The sequence below is a fragment of the Pelodiscus sinensis genome, chromosome 10 (assembly GCF_049634645.1).
Source record: "Pelodiscus sinensis isolate JC-2024 chromosome 10, ASM4963464v1, whole genome shotgun sequence".
Classification (NCBI taxonomy): Eukaryota; Metazoa; Chordata; order Testudines; family Trionychidae; genus Pelodiscus; species Pelodiscus sinensis.
In genome coordinates, this window is record NC_134720.1 from 48,098,276 (window position 1) to 48,116,257 (window position 17,982).

At 56.7% G+C, this 17,982-nt stretch overlaps 1 protein-coding gene across 4 annotated transcripts in view; it reads left to right on the forward strand.

Moving 5' to 3' along the window:
* Positions 1 to 3,133: 3,133 nt before the first annotated feature.
* Positions 3,134 to 17,982, forward strand: part of EPHB3 (EPH receptor B3) — a 53,227-nt gene continuing 38,378 nt past the window's right edge. Inside the window, exon 1 of one of the 4 annotated variants that reach the window (XM_075938070.1) lies at positions 3,134 to 3,394. In XM_075938070.1, coding sequence (XP_075794185.1) covers positions 3,328 to 3,394 — 67 coding nt within the window. In that variant the 5' untranslated portion in view covers positions 3,134 to 3,327. The remainder of the gene's footprint in view (positions 3,395 to 17,982) is intronic. The other 3 variants (XM_075938069.1, XM_075938072.1, XM_075938071.1) reach the window with 3 other exon arrangements.

The window sequence follows — 17,982 nt, forward strand, 5'->3', positions numbered from 1 at the left end:
GACATTAGGAGAAACTTCCTAAACTGTCAGGGTGGTGAAACACTGGAATAAATTGCCCAGGGAGGTTGTGGAATTGCCATTATTGGAAATATTTAAGAGCAGGTTAAATAGACGTCTATCAGGGATTATCTAAATACTCCAACTGAGGCCTAATCAGTGCAGAGAAGAATGACTTCTTCCATCTTGCTCACAACACTCCTGCTAATACATCCCAAAATCATGTTTGCTTTTTTTGCAACAGTGTCACACTGTTGACTCATATTTAGCTTGTGGTCCACTATAACCCCTAGATCCCTTTCTGCCGTACTCCTTCCTAGACAGTCGCTTCCCATTCTGTGTGTGTGAAACTGATTGTTCCTTCCCAAGTGGAGTACTTTGCATTTGTCCTTATTAAACTTCATCCTATTTACCTCAGACCATTTCTCCAGTTCATTTTGAATGACAGCCCTGTCCTCCAAAGCACTTGCAACCCCTTCCAGCTTGGTATCATCTGCAAACTGAATAAGCGTACTCTATGCCAATATCTAAATCGTTGATGAACATATTGAACAGAATCAGTCCCAAAACAGACCCCTGAGGAACCCCACTTGTTATGCCCTTCCAGCAGGATTGTGAACCGTTAATAACTTTACTCTGAGAATGGTTATCCAGCCAGTTATGCACCCACCTTATAGTAGCCCCATCTAAGTTGTATTTGACTAGTTCATTGATAAGAAGATCGTGCGAGACTGTACCATATACCTTACTAAAGTTTAAGTATACCACGTCCACCGCTTCTCCCTTATCCATAAGACTTGTTATCCTATCAGAGAAGGGTATCAGATTGGTTTGACAAGATTTGTTCTTTACAAATCCATGCTGGCTGTTACCTATCACCTTATTTTCTTCCAGATGTTTGCAGATGAATTCCTTAATTACTTGCTCCATTATCTTTCCCGGTACAGACGTTAAGCTAATTGATCTGTATTTTCCTGGGTTGTTCTTATTTCCCTTTTTATAAATGGATGCTAGATTTGCCTTTTTCCAGTCTTCTGGAATCTCTCCTGTCTTCCATGGTTTTTCAAAGATGATAGCTAGAGGCTCAGATACCTCCTCTATCAGCTCCTTGAGTATCCTAGGACGCATTTCATCAGGCCCTGGTGACTTGCAGACATCTAACTTTTCTAAGTAATTTGTAACTTCTTTTTTTATTTTATCTTCTAAACCTGCCCCATTTCCACTAGCATTCACTAAGTTAGGCATTCCCATGAATTACTTTGACCCCATGGACTAGGGGGAGGGACAAAGGGGTATCAACTGTCCCCTCCCCTGGTCTTTCTTATGCTAGCTGGTAATGGCCCCTAAGGAACACTGGCAGGGGACAACCAAAAGGGATTTGTGCTCCTGCCATTAACCTTGCATTGGGGGTTGGTGGGATGGTGACACAGGATCCAGCATTGCCAGTTCTGTGCCATCAGGCCAGGTAAATCCCTTGCTGAAAGGCCATAACCCATCTCTCCCCTCTGTGTCACCTGAGCGGTGACGAGAGAGCAGAGTGGAGCAAAGGAGCTGCCCTGTAAAATGCTACAGTCTGGATGTTTCTACCTGGGATCGTGCCAGGCCCAGTGCAGCTGAGAGTGCCATGAAAGTGGGGAGCAGCCTCAGGCCCCCTGATTCAGGGATTAGAAGGCACAGGGTTACCTCCTTTACACATTAGCTACATGTCCTTCACCCACATCCCAGAGAGCGGGAGAGATGGGCACTTGGACACTCCTTTGCTGCCTGGTCCATGGTTGGCATATGTGGCTGCATGTGGGTGCTGATGGCCAGGAGGGGGGAGACTGTCATGGAGGGGTTCCGGACATGTTGCTTTGTTACTGGGACTGCTGCTACCTGGAGCTCAGGGTAGCAGGAAATTCCCACCTCCCTGGGCACAACTGAGGGACAAAGGAGCCCCCGCGCTCAGCCCTAGCCCTGACAGTAACCTCCTCCCTCTGCTGCTGCAGCTCTCCAGGTTTGGGCCGGCTGCAAGACCCAGCATAGGCATGTGAAGCGGTAAAGGAGAGGGGAAGGGTGGCAGAGTGTCAGAGGGGTTGAGCAGCCAGGACAGTGTTAACAGCTGGGGCTCTGCCAGCCGCTTTGCAGAGCTGCATGCCAACTTCAAGGGTGGACGTGAGCGGGAGGGACTGTGGGCCTTGCAAATACTGCAGCTCTTGGATCTCAAAGGAAGCTGGAAGTCTGGGAGCACAAGGATCATGGGGTGGGGCAGCCGTTGGTCACCCATCTGTCCTTGTTTCCAATGGGAGGGAGGCCAGGCTGCCTTCAGGAAAAATGGGGGCCACCTGGGACCTAGGAGAGGAGAGTGGGGGGGCTGGGGGAGACTAAGGGGAGGAGGGTGCAGGGGAACCCGGAGAGCTGATGGAAGACTGAGGAGGGGGGAATGTGGGGGGCAGGAGGGAGACGGAAGAGTGCAGAGGGATAGAGGGAAAGGAGACAGGGCTTGAGCAAGCGCATGTGGGGGGCCGGCTACTGTGAAGGGAGAGAACTGGGGCAGCAAACGGGGGCAGAGGAGGGGCTGGCTAGGGCTGGAACAGTGGGGGGACCTGGGATGTGGATGTGGGGAGAGCAAAGACTGTAGGAGGAGCCTGGGAGGGTGCTGGGAGATGGGGGGATGGGTAGCAGCTGCCTTGCCGGAGGGGGGAGCAGAGCTGGCTGCACGGCGGGAGGGGTGGCGGGTGGCTTCCCGTTTAAGGTAGGCTCATTATTCTCGTGCCCCCCTATGGGTGGGGTGGGGGTGCGGCCCCTTTAAGAGGCCAGTTCCATTTGTGGCCGCTAGGTGGGGCGCTCTCCTCGCTCTAGCAGCTCAATGGGAGGGGGACGGGGCGGGGCCTGTACCGAGTCCCCTCCCCTTCTAATTCATCTTTCCCACAAAGCCCCGCCCCTGTCTTAAGCTCCGCCTCGCGGCTGGGGGCGGGGCTTCAGGGACTTTCGCGCCCAATGGGCTGCGCGCGTGGCGTTGTCAGGGGCGTGTCCCCAGCGCGGCGCTCCCGCTGAGTGCGCTGTTTGGTTGCCAGGGGCGTGTCCAGCGGGTGACTGGCGGCCCGGCCCCGCCCCCCGGGGCTGAGCCGCGGCGGCGGAGCCGGAGCCCCCAGAGCTGGAGCGTGAGCGGCGGCGAGCGGAGCCGCGAGACCCCGGGGCAGCCGCGCCGGAGCCGATTCGCCCCCCGCAGCCCGGCACCGCCCCCCCCCCGCCACCAGCCCGGGACCCCCCCACCCCGCAGCTCCCCCGCCACCCGCCCGCGCGGGGCCGCCCCGAGTCCGGGCACTGCCGGGGCCCCGCGCCCCCGCCATGGCCGCGCCGCTGCCGCTGCTGCTGCTGCTGCTGCTCCTGCCCGGCGGCCGCCGCGCCCTGGAAGGTGAGACCCGCCGGGGGGGCTGGGTCCGGGCTCTCTGGGGGGGGCACCCGGGACACCCCCGGGGGGGCCTCGCGTGCTGTCCCGGCTCCGGCTGGGTCCCCCCCCCCTTCTGGGCTGTCCCGGCTCCGGCTGGGTCCCCCCCCCCCTTCTGGGCCGTCCCCGTCCCGGGCTCCGGCTGGGTCCCCCCCCCCTTCTGGGCCGTCCCCGTCCCGGGTTCCGGCTGGGTCCCCCCCCCCTTCTGGGCCGTCCCCGGCTGGGTCCCCCCCCCCTTCTGGGCCGTCCCCGGCTGGGTCCCCCCCCCCCTTCTGGGCCGTCCCCGGCTGGGGTCCCCCCCCCCCTTCTGGGCCGTCCCCGGCTGGGGTCCCCCCCCCCCCTTCTGGGCCGTCCCCGGCTGGGGTCCCCCCCCCCTTCTGGGCCGTCCCCGTCCCGGGCGCTGGCTGGGGCGCGCCGGCTGCGCTGCACAGCTGGAGGCGCCGAGCGCAGGACGGGGTGTCGCCGGCGGGTGGGATGGGGGGACGCTGTCCCGACTCCTGGCCCACGACAGCCAGCGCCACTGGCCCGTGGGGATCAGCGCCTGGCGAGGGAGTGAGGGTTTGGCTCCCCCCGTGGGCTGGCCAGACCCCCGCCGAGGGCGAGAATCCAAGCTCCCCGCAGCCTGCCCACCCGTGTCTGCGCCGGGTGCCAGGCGAGCGCAGGGCGACGCAGCCAGTCTGTATGGAGCGGCAGGGGGGCAGAGAGGCGTCCCTGTGGACCCCCCCTTTGAAGTGGTGGGGTGCCGCTGGGCCCAGACAGAGGTGGGGAGCTCAAGAGGGGTCCCTGAGGTGTTGAGAGCCAGATTTGCAAGGGCATATGTGGAAGTTGGTTGAAAAAACTAAAATCTGTTGGCAACATTTCTTGGGTTGTTTTTTCCCCTTGGTTTTTATTCTTTTAATTGACCGATTCTGTCAGGAAGTTAGGATTCCCCGCTGAAATTCCAAGGAGCCGAGTGGGATGTGGGACAGGTAGTGTACTCACAACCCTAAACTCTGCCTGAATCCTTCAAGTAGCCAAATCCAGGGTGAAGCATTGACATTGTCACATCATTAGACTTCAGAGTTAACACACTGTTGAGCTGTATGTGGGCAGCTGCTCTTTCTGTGAACTTTCAGGCTATCCATTTGCAAACACAGGAGAAAGAGCTTCCTTAGTTGATAGCTAGTGGGTTTTCTCCACAACCAAAAAGCCTAGAAATTTAAATGTTTTAAGTGAAAGGTTGGAGGTCACAGAAGCTGATGAGGCCCCCAGAGAAATGCCTGGGTGTTAGACTGTTGTATCCTGGCTCCTCTACTGAGACCAAATGGTGGCTACAAAGCTCTGAACGATTTAACTGCAAATATGAAGGAAGGTCCTCCATACAGAGCCTGAAGCCTTTTGGTTACCTTACTTCCCCCAAAAGGAAGTAGCTGGTGACTGTATTAGTGTGTGTCCTTCCAAGAGTAGGCGTGCTGTGGGCAGATTTCTTCCTCCCCCTCTTGATCTGGAAAAGAAACTCTCTTATAGTTCAGTTGAAGATAAAAAGGCAATTAATTTTTTTCCACGAACAGGGTGAAATTGCAATCTTCTGGGTAGCCGGGTGATCCTTCCTATTTGTGAGAGGAAAGCAGCTTTGTAGTCCCAGCTGGCTAAAGATAATAGGGGGAAGAGACTGGAATTTGTGTGCCTTGTGGACAGACAGTTTGGAATGGAGGCTAGTTGTGGATGATAGACGTTTCATTTTTGCACTCAACTTCTTGAATTTTTGTGTAGTGACAAAAGTCTCCCCTCTGCTGAGATCATTGTGGATTTCTCATTTTTGCTCCCCCTTCTCCCCCCTCCTCCCGCCCTTTCTGTAACTATCCACTCTGGCTTGCCAGAGGATAAAAAGGTGTCTGTGCATGTAGGGTTGCTGACCACTTCCAAAAAAACCCCCAAAAACAGATTAAGAGAATTTCCTGCCTTGTTAAACACATCAGCTAGTCCCTGAAAACATTTGTAATTTAGTTTGCGGGGCTGTGTGGGATAACAAAAATAGAAGTGGCGAGGAGATTCAGACTAACACGGCTACCCCTCTGAAAAATAGAAGTGTGTGTCTTGTTCGGAGTCATTTTGCTTTCCCTGTGCATGGTCCCATGCTGCAGCCTTTGGGTGGTGATGTTTGTTTTTGAAGGTGGTAGATTTGGGTGCTTCCTCTGCTGGAGTGTAGAAAAAGCAACATTTCTTGTGGCCTTTGGGCTTTGTGAAAGGCTGGGACTTTGTTCCAAATCATGTATATTTTTCTCCCCCTCAAGAAAACTTCAAATCTTAGGCAAAAGTCACCTTGAGTGGTTCCCTATGAAGGCCAAACTGGGATCTCTTGGCCTACTCGGGCTTTGAGCTTCTAGAACCCCAGGACTCCCTCCGCATGCTGTGTGTGGATGATCACTGCTCTTTTGGGGAAATGTTGAACTAGCGGTGGTCCCCTCAGTATCCGCTTGGAAATTGCCTGACGTGACAGAGTGGCTGTAGTGAATAGATATTGCAGAATTAAGTACTTCTGGGCAGGGTCTGGGTTCTTATGCATCTGTGCAGCACCCGACACTGCAGAGCTTTGATGTTGATGGGAATCGCTGGGTGCAGCATTATCCCGCATCTATCCCACAATTAATTTCCTATCCAAGATGCGGGAGTTGAGAGCCTGGTCTGTTCTGGGGCCCAGCACAATCGGGAGGATTTTGACGCGGCGTGCGTTAGAGGGGGATTGATTGTGTGTCACAGGCATGCGTCTCAGCTTGAGTTTCTTGTTGCCTACTGCTCCTAGGTCAGCCCTGTGCTCCCTGGCTGTTGCATTGTCCTTCTGCAGCGCTTCTGGTGGGCTGTCTTGGGCACCTGCATTCCAGCCCTAGTGCTGGGACCCAGGGTCTTGCAGTGTCAATGGGTTGCAGATGCAACAGCCGGAATCCACACAGCTCCCAGAAAGGGGCCGTGAGAGGTTGGGCCGCCTTTCCTCAGGAAGGGCTTTGGTGGGCTCTGCTGTTTAACCTGCGTGGATTGGGGTGAAGAGCAGGGCAGGGAAAACAAACCGCTTTCACTTAGGCACGGCAGGATTTTCTTTGCTTCTGAAGGGCCGAGGGCTCCTTTGGAGGGGCTCATCTTCCAGCTGTTTGCCAGGTCTCCGTGAGCAGCCTGCTTCAGTGCTGGGTTTGGAGGCTGCCTGTGTGTGGAACAAGCCGGCATGACTGTCTCTGGTATTAGAGGGCGCTTCTAGCCCCCAGCCTGTTTCAGCTCCTCTTCTAGTAAGGCTGCGAAGCTGGCTGGCTGGGCCAGCAGCGGGTTCAGTGACTCCTGTCTTTCCCATCCCATCCGTGGGAGCTGCGATCCATGGCCCCACAGCAGGGGATCACGCTCCTGCACTTCTGCTGTGTTGTGCTTTTTTAGCCGCTCGCAAAGCTGTTTCCTGACGGTACTGGAGCATTCGGGCCGTTCCTGTAAATCTAGTGTGCATGGCTTTTCAGATATTTTAGTGCTAATCATAAATCCACCACGGTAATAAATCTGTAGGCAGATACTCTGTAACCGGCCTGGGATCCTGCCGTCTGACTTGTCAGGGCGTCTCTGCTGGGAACGGGCAGTTCGTGGTCACTTGGGCTGGGGTGTCGCCGCTCACGGCTGGCATGGCGTTGTGCTCCCGGCCCTGTCCTGGGATGGAATCGCTTGGAGTTGGGTTTCTTAGCAAGGCCCCGAGAGGGTGGGGGGAAGCCGTTCTCCGCAGCGGCTCAGTGAGGGCTTTGTGCTGCCGAGAAGAAAATGGTTTCTCTCCAGATCCTGTAAGTGCGCTGCGTTTGTTTGAAGTCACAATGTGTTTTTCTTCTCCAGTTTAGCAGAGCCTCGGCCTGCTGGAGAAGGAATGCTCTGTCCAGAAGCCACAGCAGTGGCTTTCTGCGGGCGAAGCGTTTGAATTCAAGGAGACGGGTTTGGCTGGGAGCTGGGCTGGGGTCGGGAACTGGCTATGGGAGCCTGCGTGGAGGGCTCACTAACATGCATGTTATGGCCTCTGGGTCTCTAGCCACCTCTTTACCCAGCTGTTGGCACTTAGTCTGGGCTGCGGAACCGCTCGGGGCACTGAGAACCATCCATTACGTCAGAGACTCCGTGTCCCAGCCTGCCAAGGCCCAAATGTGGGACCCAAGCAAAATGCTCTGGGATTAATTTATTTCCCATAAATCACATTTTCTCTCCCCATGTTTAATGCCTCAGCATGTCTGATGTGATTGCCAGCTGTCCAGGCGAGGTCCCTGGCGCTGTGCGGCTGGGGGTAGAATTGGTCGTGGAAGGAGGCATGGTGGATAGCTGCTGACGAGGCTCCGCCAGGCTCCCTCACCAGTGTGTGGCCCGGGTGGGCAGACAAGACGACTGCCTTCTCTTGTGTTTTTCTCCGGGGTGAAATTCGGCCTCTCCGGTGTTTGTTTTCTCATAGGCTCCTGTGTGGCTGCCCGTTGGGGAGCGCGTCTGCGGCTGGGGAGAGGGAAGCGATTTTCTGTGCGCCTCTCCCGAAGCAGTGCCCTGTTCCTGGGCTCCCCTAATGTAAATAGCTGAATGTCCGCACCTTCCCTGAACGTTTGGGAATGTGAAAGATTTGGACTGAAGTTGCAGAGAGAAGCCGCAGGCTCCTCTTCCAGGCCTTGGCTGGCACAAATGGCCGCCATGAAGAACGAGTCCTTGTCTTGGTTTTTCCTGATTGCTGGTCTACAGCCACCACATAGCTGTATGAAGGCCCCCTCTCCCAATGCTGCGCCCACGTTCATTCCTGTAACAAAACCACACCCCAGCCCCCCAAGTTCTGAGCCTGTCAGATATTTTCTTGGCAGAGGATTTTTGCTTTTTGTTTAAATACATTTCACTGACATGCCTCATTTCTCGACGGGGGTGACTAATAGATCTTAGTTCGGCCCTTTTATTGACGCTTGGGGATAAGTGGGGGGAGAGAATGCCAGGCGTGGGGCTTCAGCGTGTGGGCTACACTTGTGAAATCTCCATTCCTCACAAAATGCCCTGCTGCCTGAAAGCTGCTTGTCTGTGCTTCCTGAGCCGAGGAGCAGAGAGGCTTTCTTTTGTGTCAAGTGGAGCATGCAGCGAGTTAGCGCGAGGGAAGAACTTGCACGGTGTTGCATGTGGTGAGCCTTTCGGTGGCAGTCAGTATGTTTGTGGCTTCTCACTTCTATTGTTCTTTTGCATAATAGCACTTTGCTCCAAGTTAGAGGCATAACGCATCCAACTGCCTGAACGAAACTTCCCTGAGTTCTCCACCAAGGGGATGACTTACTGCACCAAATATTCGGGGAGACCAGTTGGTTGCATTTTCTTTCCGTGATAAGTTGTTGCTGCTGCTGCGATTGGAAAATTAAGGGACCACAGACTTGCATGTTTCTGAATCACAGACTTGCATGTTTTTAAAATTGTAGCTGCGCCTGTTGTTGTGCTGAGTCAAACTGGTTTGTCGGGATTAAGCGTCTCCTCCTTGGTGCCGAGCACAGGGGGAGGGGTGGCGGCGGGCGGGTGTGTGTGTAAACAGCCGAGTGCCCTCCAGTCCAGCCACAAAATGTTGTAGGCCCAGTTCCGGTCTGGTTTGGGTGCCCTGTTTCAGTGGCTTGGGATTCTCAGCCCTTGGCCGGACAAGCCGACGGGGTGTGTGCCAGGTTTCTCCACGGGGCTCTCAGCCTGGCTCTGCCCTAAGGGCCAAGGTAGCAATTCAAATAAGAGTTACCAAGTCATCCCCAAAAGTGGGCTCGTCTGCAGGAGGGTCAGGCAGAGCCCTGGGTTCACAGGGAGCGCGCTGACCACTCGGCTGGGTGTCTCCTGGCTGCTAGCATCTAAATCCTGACATGGGTGGGTTCTGTCCTGCCCTTTGCTTCCTCTGCAGTTCGGTTCAAGGATAAGTCAAAACAGTGTGTTTGGGAGGGAGCTAGTCAGTGGTGGGGCAAGGAGGAGGGCTAGACATGCGTGCTTCGGCTCACAGCTCAGTGGAGTGGGCTCGCAGCTCCCTGAATATCGCCCTCAGCATGTTACTAGGAAATAAACAGGCACAGAAAACCCCTTCTCAGCCTTGAATTTGTCAGGTTGAGAACTCCTGCCCCTCTGCGCCCGGCCACAGAGCACGGGGAGCAGGAGGAGGGCAGCGCGGTCTCGGAGCAGGGTTTCTGACCAGAAGCCGCCATATTGGAGAGAGGGAAGGGGGAAAAAATCTTTCATCCGGGTCCTCGTCCATTCCTCGGTCTCCGGTGTAGCTCTGGGCTGGGGGGGGATGATGGAGCTGTCGTGTTCCAGGCACGTCGGCCTTGTTCGGCTTGTTGTTAAAGTGGAAATGTTGATGGCCCAAACAATGTGTGGGATCCGTGCCCCTGTCTCGGCTTCCCTCCCAGCCGCGTGGGCACAGGCAGGCAAGCAGCGGAACTGCGCTGAGCCCTTTGTAGCCCAGTAAGATGGCACTAAATGAGATTCAAAAGGAACTTTTACAAAAATTAGTCCGTTTTCCAGTCAGGCGAATGGAGAAATACCGTGATTGCTAAGCAGGGCCGGCACTGGGTAACTCGAATAGGGGATCCTAAGCCTGTAGGGCAGGGTGGTGGCTTAGCCACAAAGGAAACCAGGAACCCATTCTGTAAGCAAAACAGGCCACCTACACTCGACTTCTTAGTGATTCTCCTTCCTGATTAAGGGCACCTTTAAAAACAAACGTCCCTAGGAACACACATTAGCGCGTTGGGGCTCTTGTCACACGATGCTGACGTCTCCCTGTCCTTGCCAGTGCCTGGATTTCTGTGGCACATCCCGATCAGGAAGAGGGCAATGGAAGGGGGTGCAGATCGGGCAGCCATGACGCTGAGATGATGCGTGATCCGTGGGGGGCTCTGTATCCCCGCTCTCTGCTCTGCCAATAGTCCGGGAGTTAGCAGTAGTTGTAACTCCTTTGGGCAGAGCCCTGGGTCCATCACGGTGGTAGCTTTTCTTCTGGGAAGCTCCACTGCTTCAGACTTCTTGCACTCCAATGGGGTTGCCATAGCGAAGCGCCATTGACCGGCCCTTCATTCCTCCCTCCTGCTGTTGAGCTCATCTGACTCCTCTGTTTCCACTTCCCATCAAGGTCAAGCACCCGAATCCGTGGCCGCTGAAGTATGGGCACTTGCGGGTGCGAAGCTGGGATGTTCCTCTGCAGGGGGAGGGCGGTGGAGCAGGACTGGCTCAGAATACGGGGAGGGAGACTGGTTAGGTTAGAGGGTATTTTTGCACAGAGAGGGACACCGAGTGACACTGAGTGTCGAGGCTGTGTGCCCACGTAGGGAGATTCGGGGTGCAGCTTCCCTTCGTGGTGTTACTTGGGGCCCCCCCAAATGGGAATTCAGCAACACAAACAGCAACACCAAGTGGGCTGGCACATCCCAGCCCTGCGCCGGGAGGCACCAACCAGCAGTGGCCAGCTCTTCCTAACCATGGCAGGCTGCAGGCGTGGGGCTCGGCCGAGCCGTGAAGAGCAGCTTTGGGGAGAGCTGGAGTTGAGGCTGGAACTGGCCCATCCTCCCCGGCTTTTCCTGCCCCCAGATGGAGCTGGGGAGGCAGTTAGCTCAGGGGGTGGATGGTAGGAGAGACGGATGTACTAGGCCTCGCCCTCCTGATGGCAGCTGCTGCTGCAGCATTTGCTCAGACTGGTTTCCCTGGGAGGTGGGGTCGAGTACCGTTGGTGGAGGGGCTGAAATCCATCTGGGTGGGAGGGCGGGGGTGGGTTGTCCATGTCTCCAGCCGGCCCCGCTTGTCACTTGGCTAATTCTGCCAATTGCCCAGCGAGCGCCGAGCCCTGAGAGATCCCCCACTTGAGGGATTACCGGGAGGGGGGCTGTTCTACATGCACGCACAAACGGCGTGCAGTCCGCAGCCTTTTTTTTTTTTATTAATGAGAAAAATGTGCGGGGCTTGAACGATTGCCAGGAACAGATTTATTCTAGTTCCCCAGAAATTAAACTGAAATGAAGAGGGGAGAGAGCCAGCCAGGCCTGGGCACCCCCCTCCTTGACTCTCTGCTTGTTTTAACTTCGGAAGAATCTGACTTTGGAAAGTGGGGAGGGGGGGTATTTGGGTTTAAACAGTTCCAGATGGGGTCGGCGCTTGAGAGCTGGAGGAAGTAAGCAGAGTGCAGCGCGGAGATTCGGGTAACTGCCCCAGGCAGGAGTGGGGAGGGAAGTCTTGGCAGAGGTAGCTTGACAGCCGAGCGCTGCCTCTCTGAGCCCTGCGTCTATGGGCCGGGGAGCGTCTCTGGATCCGTGATAAGGAACTTCTGGAAACACTTTTTTTTTGGGGGGGGAGGGGGACTGCCAGAAGAATAACCTGCCAGTGCAGCTCAGAGGGAGGTACCCTGTCTCAGTAATGACTGCCACCTCCAGGAGCCACAGCAAAGCCGGAGACGGACCGGAGCTTGTTTGGTGGCCCTGAATCACGTGCAGCCCGGAGCCTCTGATGCCTGAACCTCCCAAAACAGGCTCTGCCCCGCGGGAACCCTGGAGCCAGGGGTGCAGCCTAGAGCAGCAGGGATCTGCTTGTTTCTCTCCTCTGGCTGTTGGGAACTTGCGGATGAAGCAGGCCGCGCTCTTCTCCATCTCACCGTGCTGGAGGGTGCAGAGTGGTTCTATTTTGCCATAAAGTCTGGAAAGGAAGGCGTGTTAGTGGAGCAGTTCGCTGCCTCTATGTCCCGGCTGATGGCGTTTGCGGCTCGGGCAGGGCTGTTGTCACCCGCTCGGCTGAGTTATTCCCATGGCCGGCGAGTGGACAGAGTGGCCATTTCTGCCAGGAGAGTGACTTATCCATCCGTCCTGCCGGCTGGCCTGGGAGGTCTCCGCAGCTGGAAGGGGTGTCAGTTGTTGCCCCCAAAGCCCGGATTGGCTGCCGCAGCGGTGAAAAGAGAAACCCCTTGCAACAGGGCTGGGAGACACCTGTGGTGTGATGAAGGCTGCAGGGCTGAGGTGAGGCCTACGGCAGGAAGTGGCAGCCGGAGGCTTGGCTGAGACCACAGCTTGGGAATGTGAGGGAGTCAGTGAGCAGAGACTGGGGTCTCCGTTGTGAAGGAGTCCAGGAGCAGCCCCGTGGGAAAGAGAGCTGCTCCTTTATCTGGGGATGCTAAAGGCCCTGCAGAGGAGAGCAAAGGGACCTGGCTCGCACCTTTGAAGGGGAGCTGGAGCCAGGGAATAGCTCTTCTTCCACGTGAAGCTGCCTCCCTCTGCAGACCCTGGAGTTGCACAGGGTGCGTCGCGCTCCGAAGTCCCCGGGGTATTAATAGAACTGTAATTGCAGCGTGGAGACAGGCTCTGAGCAGCTGGCTCTAAATGGCTCTGGGTTCTCTCCATCTTTGGTGCCTTCAGCCATGGCTGCTGCCGCCCCATGGCTGGGCCTGGCACGGCTGGTGGGGCCGTCTGCTTGGGAGGCGGCACCCAAAGCTCCAGCTCAGAGTAGAAGGGAGAGAATCACCAAAGTATGGGGGGCAGGAGGGTGTCAGGCTGCCCCTCTGCCCAGGTACCGTCTGCTGCTGTTCTTGCCTGAATCTTCCTGCTCAGGGGGTGCATGTCCAGCACTAGCAGGGAATGGCAATGAAGTGACTAGGCCCACCAATTGTTAGCAAGCCTCAGTCTGTGAGAGGTGGGGAGGCATTGACCCCCCGGTGGGGGGCAGAGTGGTGAGCGGGGCAGTCCTGCATTGGTAACGCCAGGCCTAGCCTCTGCTTCCTGGCAGGTCAGAGCTGAGGGCTCTGCTCCCAGAGTGTGCGTGACCCAAAAGTAACGAGCACTCGGCCCTCCCTTTATCGCCAGCACTTCAGCAGCTTTTCCAGCCGGAGAGCTGGCACCTGTCTGACGTCACCTGATCCTAGTCTGCCTTGTTCCCAGCCGAGCTCTGCTCATGGGGGGGGCGGGGGGGATTCCAGCCAGAAGCTTCCCTTTGGGGCTTTAGTGGTGGGCCAGTGAGACACCCGGGGACTGCAGAAAATGCTCCAGCTCAGAGAAGCTACCTCCGGCTTCCTTGCTCGTTCAGTGATATTTGTCTGCGATTTGTATCTGTAAATGACCGAGGGTCTGCGTGAGGGTGGGTGAAATAGTCGTGAGCAGTGAGATGTGTTTGCAGGGGAGAAGGGATGGCGGGGGTGGAGTTGCTGGCTGCTCAGTCACACGGCCCCACCCATTCCTCCCTACTCCGGGTTCAGCTGATTGTACCCTCTGGTTTGGGCTAGTTTTCCAGGAGGATTGTTGGGGGCACATGCACTGTCCCCTGCAGACAGCCTTGCAGTAAAGGAACCAACCTGGGACTCAAGAGCGAACCTCCATTCCCGGCTCTGCTACGGACTCCCAGTGTAGCCTGGAGTTGGGGCCCTGAACCTCCTAGTGCCTCAGGTCCCCATTGATAAATGGAGCTACTTCCTTTGGGTTTTCTGTTGAGGTTGTAAACTCTTCAGGGCGGAGACTGCCGTCGCGTCTCTACAATGGGGCCCCAGTCTCGTTGGGGCGTCTAGGCCCTACGATGATACAGCAATCATGAGTCTCTTCCTAAGTGCTCACAGCTCTCTTAGCTCAAAGTGGGGCAGGCTCTGCCCACTGCCAGAGGCAAGATACTGGATTGCGTGTGCCAGTGTCTGGCTCAGCAGATCTGATCTCCTTTGATGTTCCAAATGTCCTGAGCATGAAGGGCCACAGATGGGACCCCGGCTCCATTTTCCTTTTGCTCCCAGTTGGCTGCTGGCATGTGCGGGTTGACAGTCCGAGGTTCTGAACAGGGATGTAAGCGAGCGGTCGACTACTTGCATTTCCCTGCAGCAAGAGGGGGTGAGTGCTATGGGGAGCTGGCTTAAATCCTGGTTCCTCCCAGCACCGTCTCTGCAGTGCTGCCTGCTCCTCCTCCCTTGCTGCTGCATCTATCAGAGGCAGCAGCGTGGAAGAGGGGAATAGGGGAGGCTGCCACGAAGCAGCCTCCGCCCATGGCGGGCCAAGCTCACCAGGGCAGAGGCTGCTCCGGCAGCAACCTCTGTCTGTGGCAGCCTGGGCTGGCTGCAGGCAGAAGCTGCTGCAGCTGAGCAGGCAAGGGGGATCTACCCCTGCTGTGGATCTGCACTTCAAATGTAATGAGACAGGCGGGCAGGCACCCTGGCCCTTAGCACATTTAAACTTCAGAGCTGCAGCAGGGATGGCTCGCGGCGGGTCGAGGAGCTAGGACCACCAAGCGCCTTCTCTTCTCAACTAATCGACTACATGATTAGCCAGTTACCTGCCTCTTAACATCCTTTGCTCTGACGTGAGGGGGTGGTGCGGCCCCTGCCACTGGAGCCGTGTAGGCTAGTGGGAATCTTGATGGACCACAATGTTCCCTCTTTCCTGCCACGCCCAGATGCCCCTGGGTTGGAAAGGGAAGTATTGACTCCGGGACAGGTGCCTGCCGCTGACGCGGGATTGCTGGTGAGAGACAGGAGGGGAGCCATGCCTGCCCTTGCGTTGCGGCTGCAGGAGATGAACTGAGGGGGGGGGGGACGCGGCGGGTCTGTCTGCATGATCTGCTTGGGCCGGGCCCTGCCCGGCCGCTGCAGGGAGGGTGATGGTGTACGCTGCTGGGGTGCAGCCCCTTGCTTTGGCTCAGGTGTCAAACCACACAAGGGGGCAGGAGGGGTAGGGAAGCTGACCCCTGCCTGATGAGATGTGATTGCGGAAGGGGCTGGAAGCTGAAGGATTGATCCCGCGCTGGGTGGATTCCCCAAGGGGGGTTGTGTGGGCAGGACCTAGGGCTGAGCGGTCCCAGGTGTGGGGATAACCTGCGGGATGGGGCAAGAGGAGGAGGTATTTATCGGGCGCTGGCAGAGTACAGGGCTCCTCGCTCTGGTGTGTCTGCAGCTGCAGCCAGGCCCGGCTCCTGCAGGGGGAGCTGTCGCACAGCATCTGTCTAGATCAAAGGCAGGCAGGCAGCGCAGGTTGGGGCCTTGGCAGTCCTGCAGAGGCCCGTGTCCGAAGCTCAGGGGTCACAGCCTCTCCTGGGCCTGGAATAGCTTTGCGCTGACTGTTCTGATCCCCTGGGGCGTGGGGGGAAGGAGCCGAGAGGGCCTCCCTTGTTAAAAATATTGGGGGTGGGGAGAGTGAGCAGCCCCACCTCCGTGGCTCTTGCCAGTGCCCCAGCGTTGCTAATTCCAGCCTGGGATTCTAGCACCAAACCGCGCTGGGTGTCTCCTCTCCTCTCCCCCCTCGTGGCACATGCCCCAGCTGCTGCCTCCCGTCCCTCCCACGGAGAGCCCTGTGTTCCGCCACCGGGACCTGCCCGGGAAATGCACTGTGAACGGGGGAGCGTTCCCTGGCGCTGGAGCAGGCAGGGGAGCAAGGAGAGCTCCTGGCAGCCTGGTGAGGCAGGAGCATTCCCTGCAGTGGGGTGGGGCAGACTGTGCAAGGGGGATGGGTGGATGGGATCGTCTCGTTTCGGGGGTGTGGCATTGTCACCTGCCCTCGCACGTGTGCCCTGCTGCCCACCTACTAACCTGTGCTTCGTTGGGCACCAATGCTCACCCTGTCTGGCCTGCGCTTCTCTGGGCACCAGTGCTCACTCTGCTACCCCTCAGCAATGGGGCTCCTTGGCTCATCTGCCCTATGCTCCCAGCTGCCCCCAAACACAGCCCGCTCCAGAATCCTCCCCCTTCCCAGGTTACAGTTCAGCTCTTGAGGGGCCGATGGTAGGCATAAAGCAGTCAGCTCCGCAGTTGCAGGCTTTGCACTGACTAACCCCTTGGTGCTCTGTTAGACTGAGTCAGACGAATCCGAGGAGATCGCGCAAAACAAACTTTACACCCACGTCTCTGCCTCCGTTTCCTCACCACTACAGGGCACTCTGCTCCCTTGCTTTGTCCCTGGGCCAGCTAGGATCAGGAAAGCAGGCAGGGCCCCTACCCCCTGTGCTGCTCCTGCCTTCTGTGACCTTGCTGTATCTTGCCTCTGCTTCCTCCTCCTCTCTCACCCCCGCTCTGGTGTAGTTCTTTATATAAACCCCTCTGTCACCTGGTCTCGTGTTTTACTCCTGGTAAGTTTACACTTCTGCTCTCCCTTCAGAAGGGTAGAGCTAGGGTGGATTTCCAAGGCTGGGGCTGGTTTCTAGCATAACCTTTCTGTGGGCTAAGCAGCATTGTGAACCTGAAGATCTGTTAGCAGTGCTGGATCCTGACTCACAGGGGGACTCGCAGGACAGCCACTTTTAATAACACACCTTCGCACACTCAGCCGTAATATACAAGTTGTGCAGATACAGCCCCGGTTCATCACAGTTGTCCCTTACCAGTGACAAGGGCTGAGTGGGATCTGGGCAGCACACCCAGCATGGGATTCAGGGTGTTGCTGAGCAGATGCTTGTCCTGGGATAGTCCCCAGCAGCTGGCCAGCCATCTCCCTGCCTCCGGTGAAGGCTCCTCCCAGAGGCGTGGGGGCGGGATATAGGAGTGGGTGGGCATTGGAGTCTGGGAAGTGCGTGGAAGGGTCTCCCGGCAGGGCCTGCCCTGATGCACAGCACTCTGTGTGGCTTTGCTTTGTGTGTGTGAAATGCGCGTCAGCGGGAAAAGTGCAACCTCAGGTTCTCTCCCGCAGGCTGCCTTTTGTTTCCAGAGAAAGGGCCTCGCTCCAAATCCTTTGTGCTGCAGTTTAGAACGGGGCTGGGATTAATTGTACCGATAGGTGCCTGAATGGGAAGCGCACAAGGCCGCTCGTTCCGGTTATAATGCTCTCAAAGCGGGGGAGGGAACTAAAATGTGCAGGAAATGCCCCGTTGGGGGCAGTGCCCCCTGCAGGTCCTAGCCTGATCTGCTGCCCACACCCAAAGGATCGCCCTCTTCTTTGCAGAGACCTCTGTATGTGGGCGGGGGGTGGCCAAGCACAAGAGTCAGGAACAGCCCCCCACTCCCCCGCAAGTACTGTTTCTTCTTTTGAAAGCGCTGTGCACAAGGCGTTGACTCATGAATAGCTCCACACACTTCTTGGTAGTGCTTGCACTGTTGGGTTGGCCATGGTTCCATTCCGGCACTCCAGAGAGGGGCTTGCCTCTGGAATGGACCCAAATGTTCTAGGGCATCAAAGTAACCAATGGACTTGATATAACCAATGGACTTCTCTCTTGCCTACCAGGACAACGCTCTTCGCTGCAATGTGGGTCCTCTTTCTCCCCATGGGCTTGATACTGGTTAGCCCAATGATCCCTCTCACCCAGTAGCCTGTTTTCACATGGTGGCCGGTGCCAAATGGTTCTGAGACGCAGTTTGAGTGATCCCTTGTCCCCTGGTGTCCTGTCCCGCCTTCTGGAGCTCAGCGGTTTAGGAGTATCGCGAGCATGGGGTTGCAACCTTGACCACCTTGGCTAGTAGCCATTGATGGACCCGTCTTGTGAACTTATGCCATTCTCTTCGAAACTCCTTGGGCTCAATTAGTGATGGCCACCAAAGAGGGAAGGCAGGTGATCTAGCCTGTTGGGTTTCTCTGCCACTGATGCAGCCTACATAATAGGGATGTAAGCAAGTAGTCGACTGACTGACTACCCGAGTTGACTACTTGCAT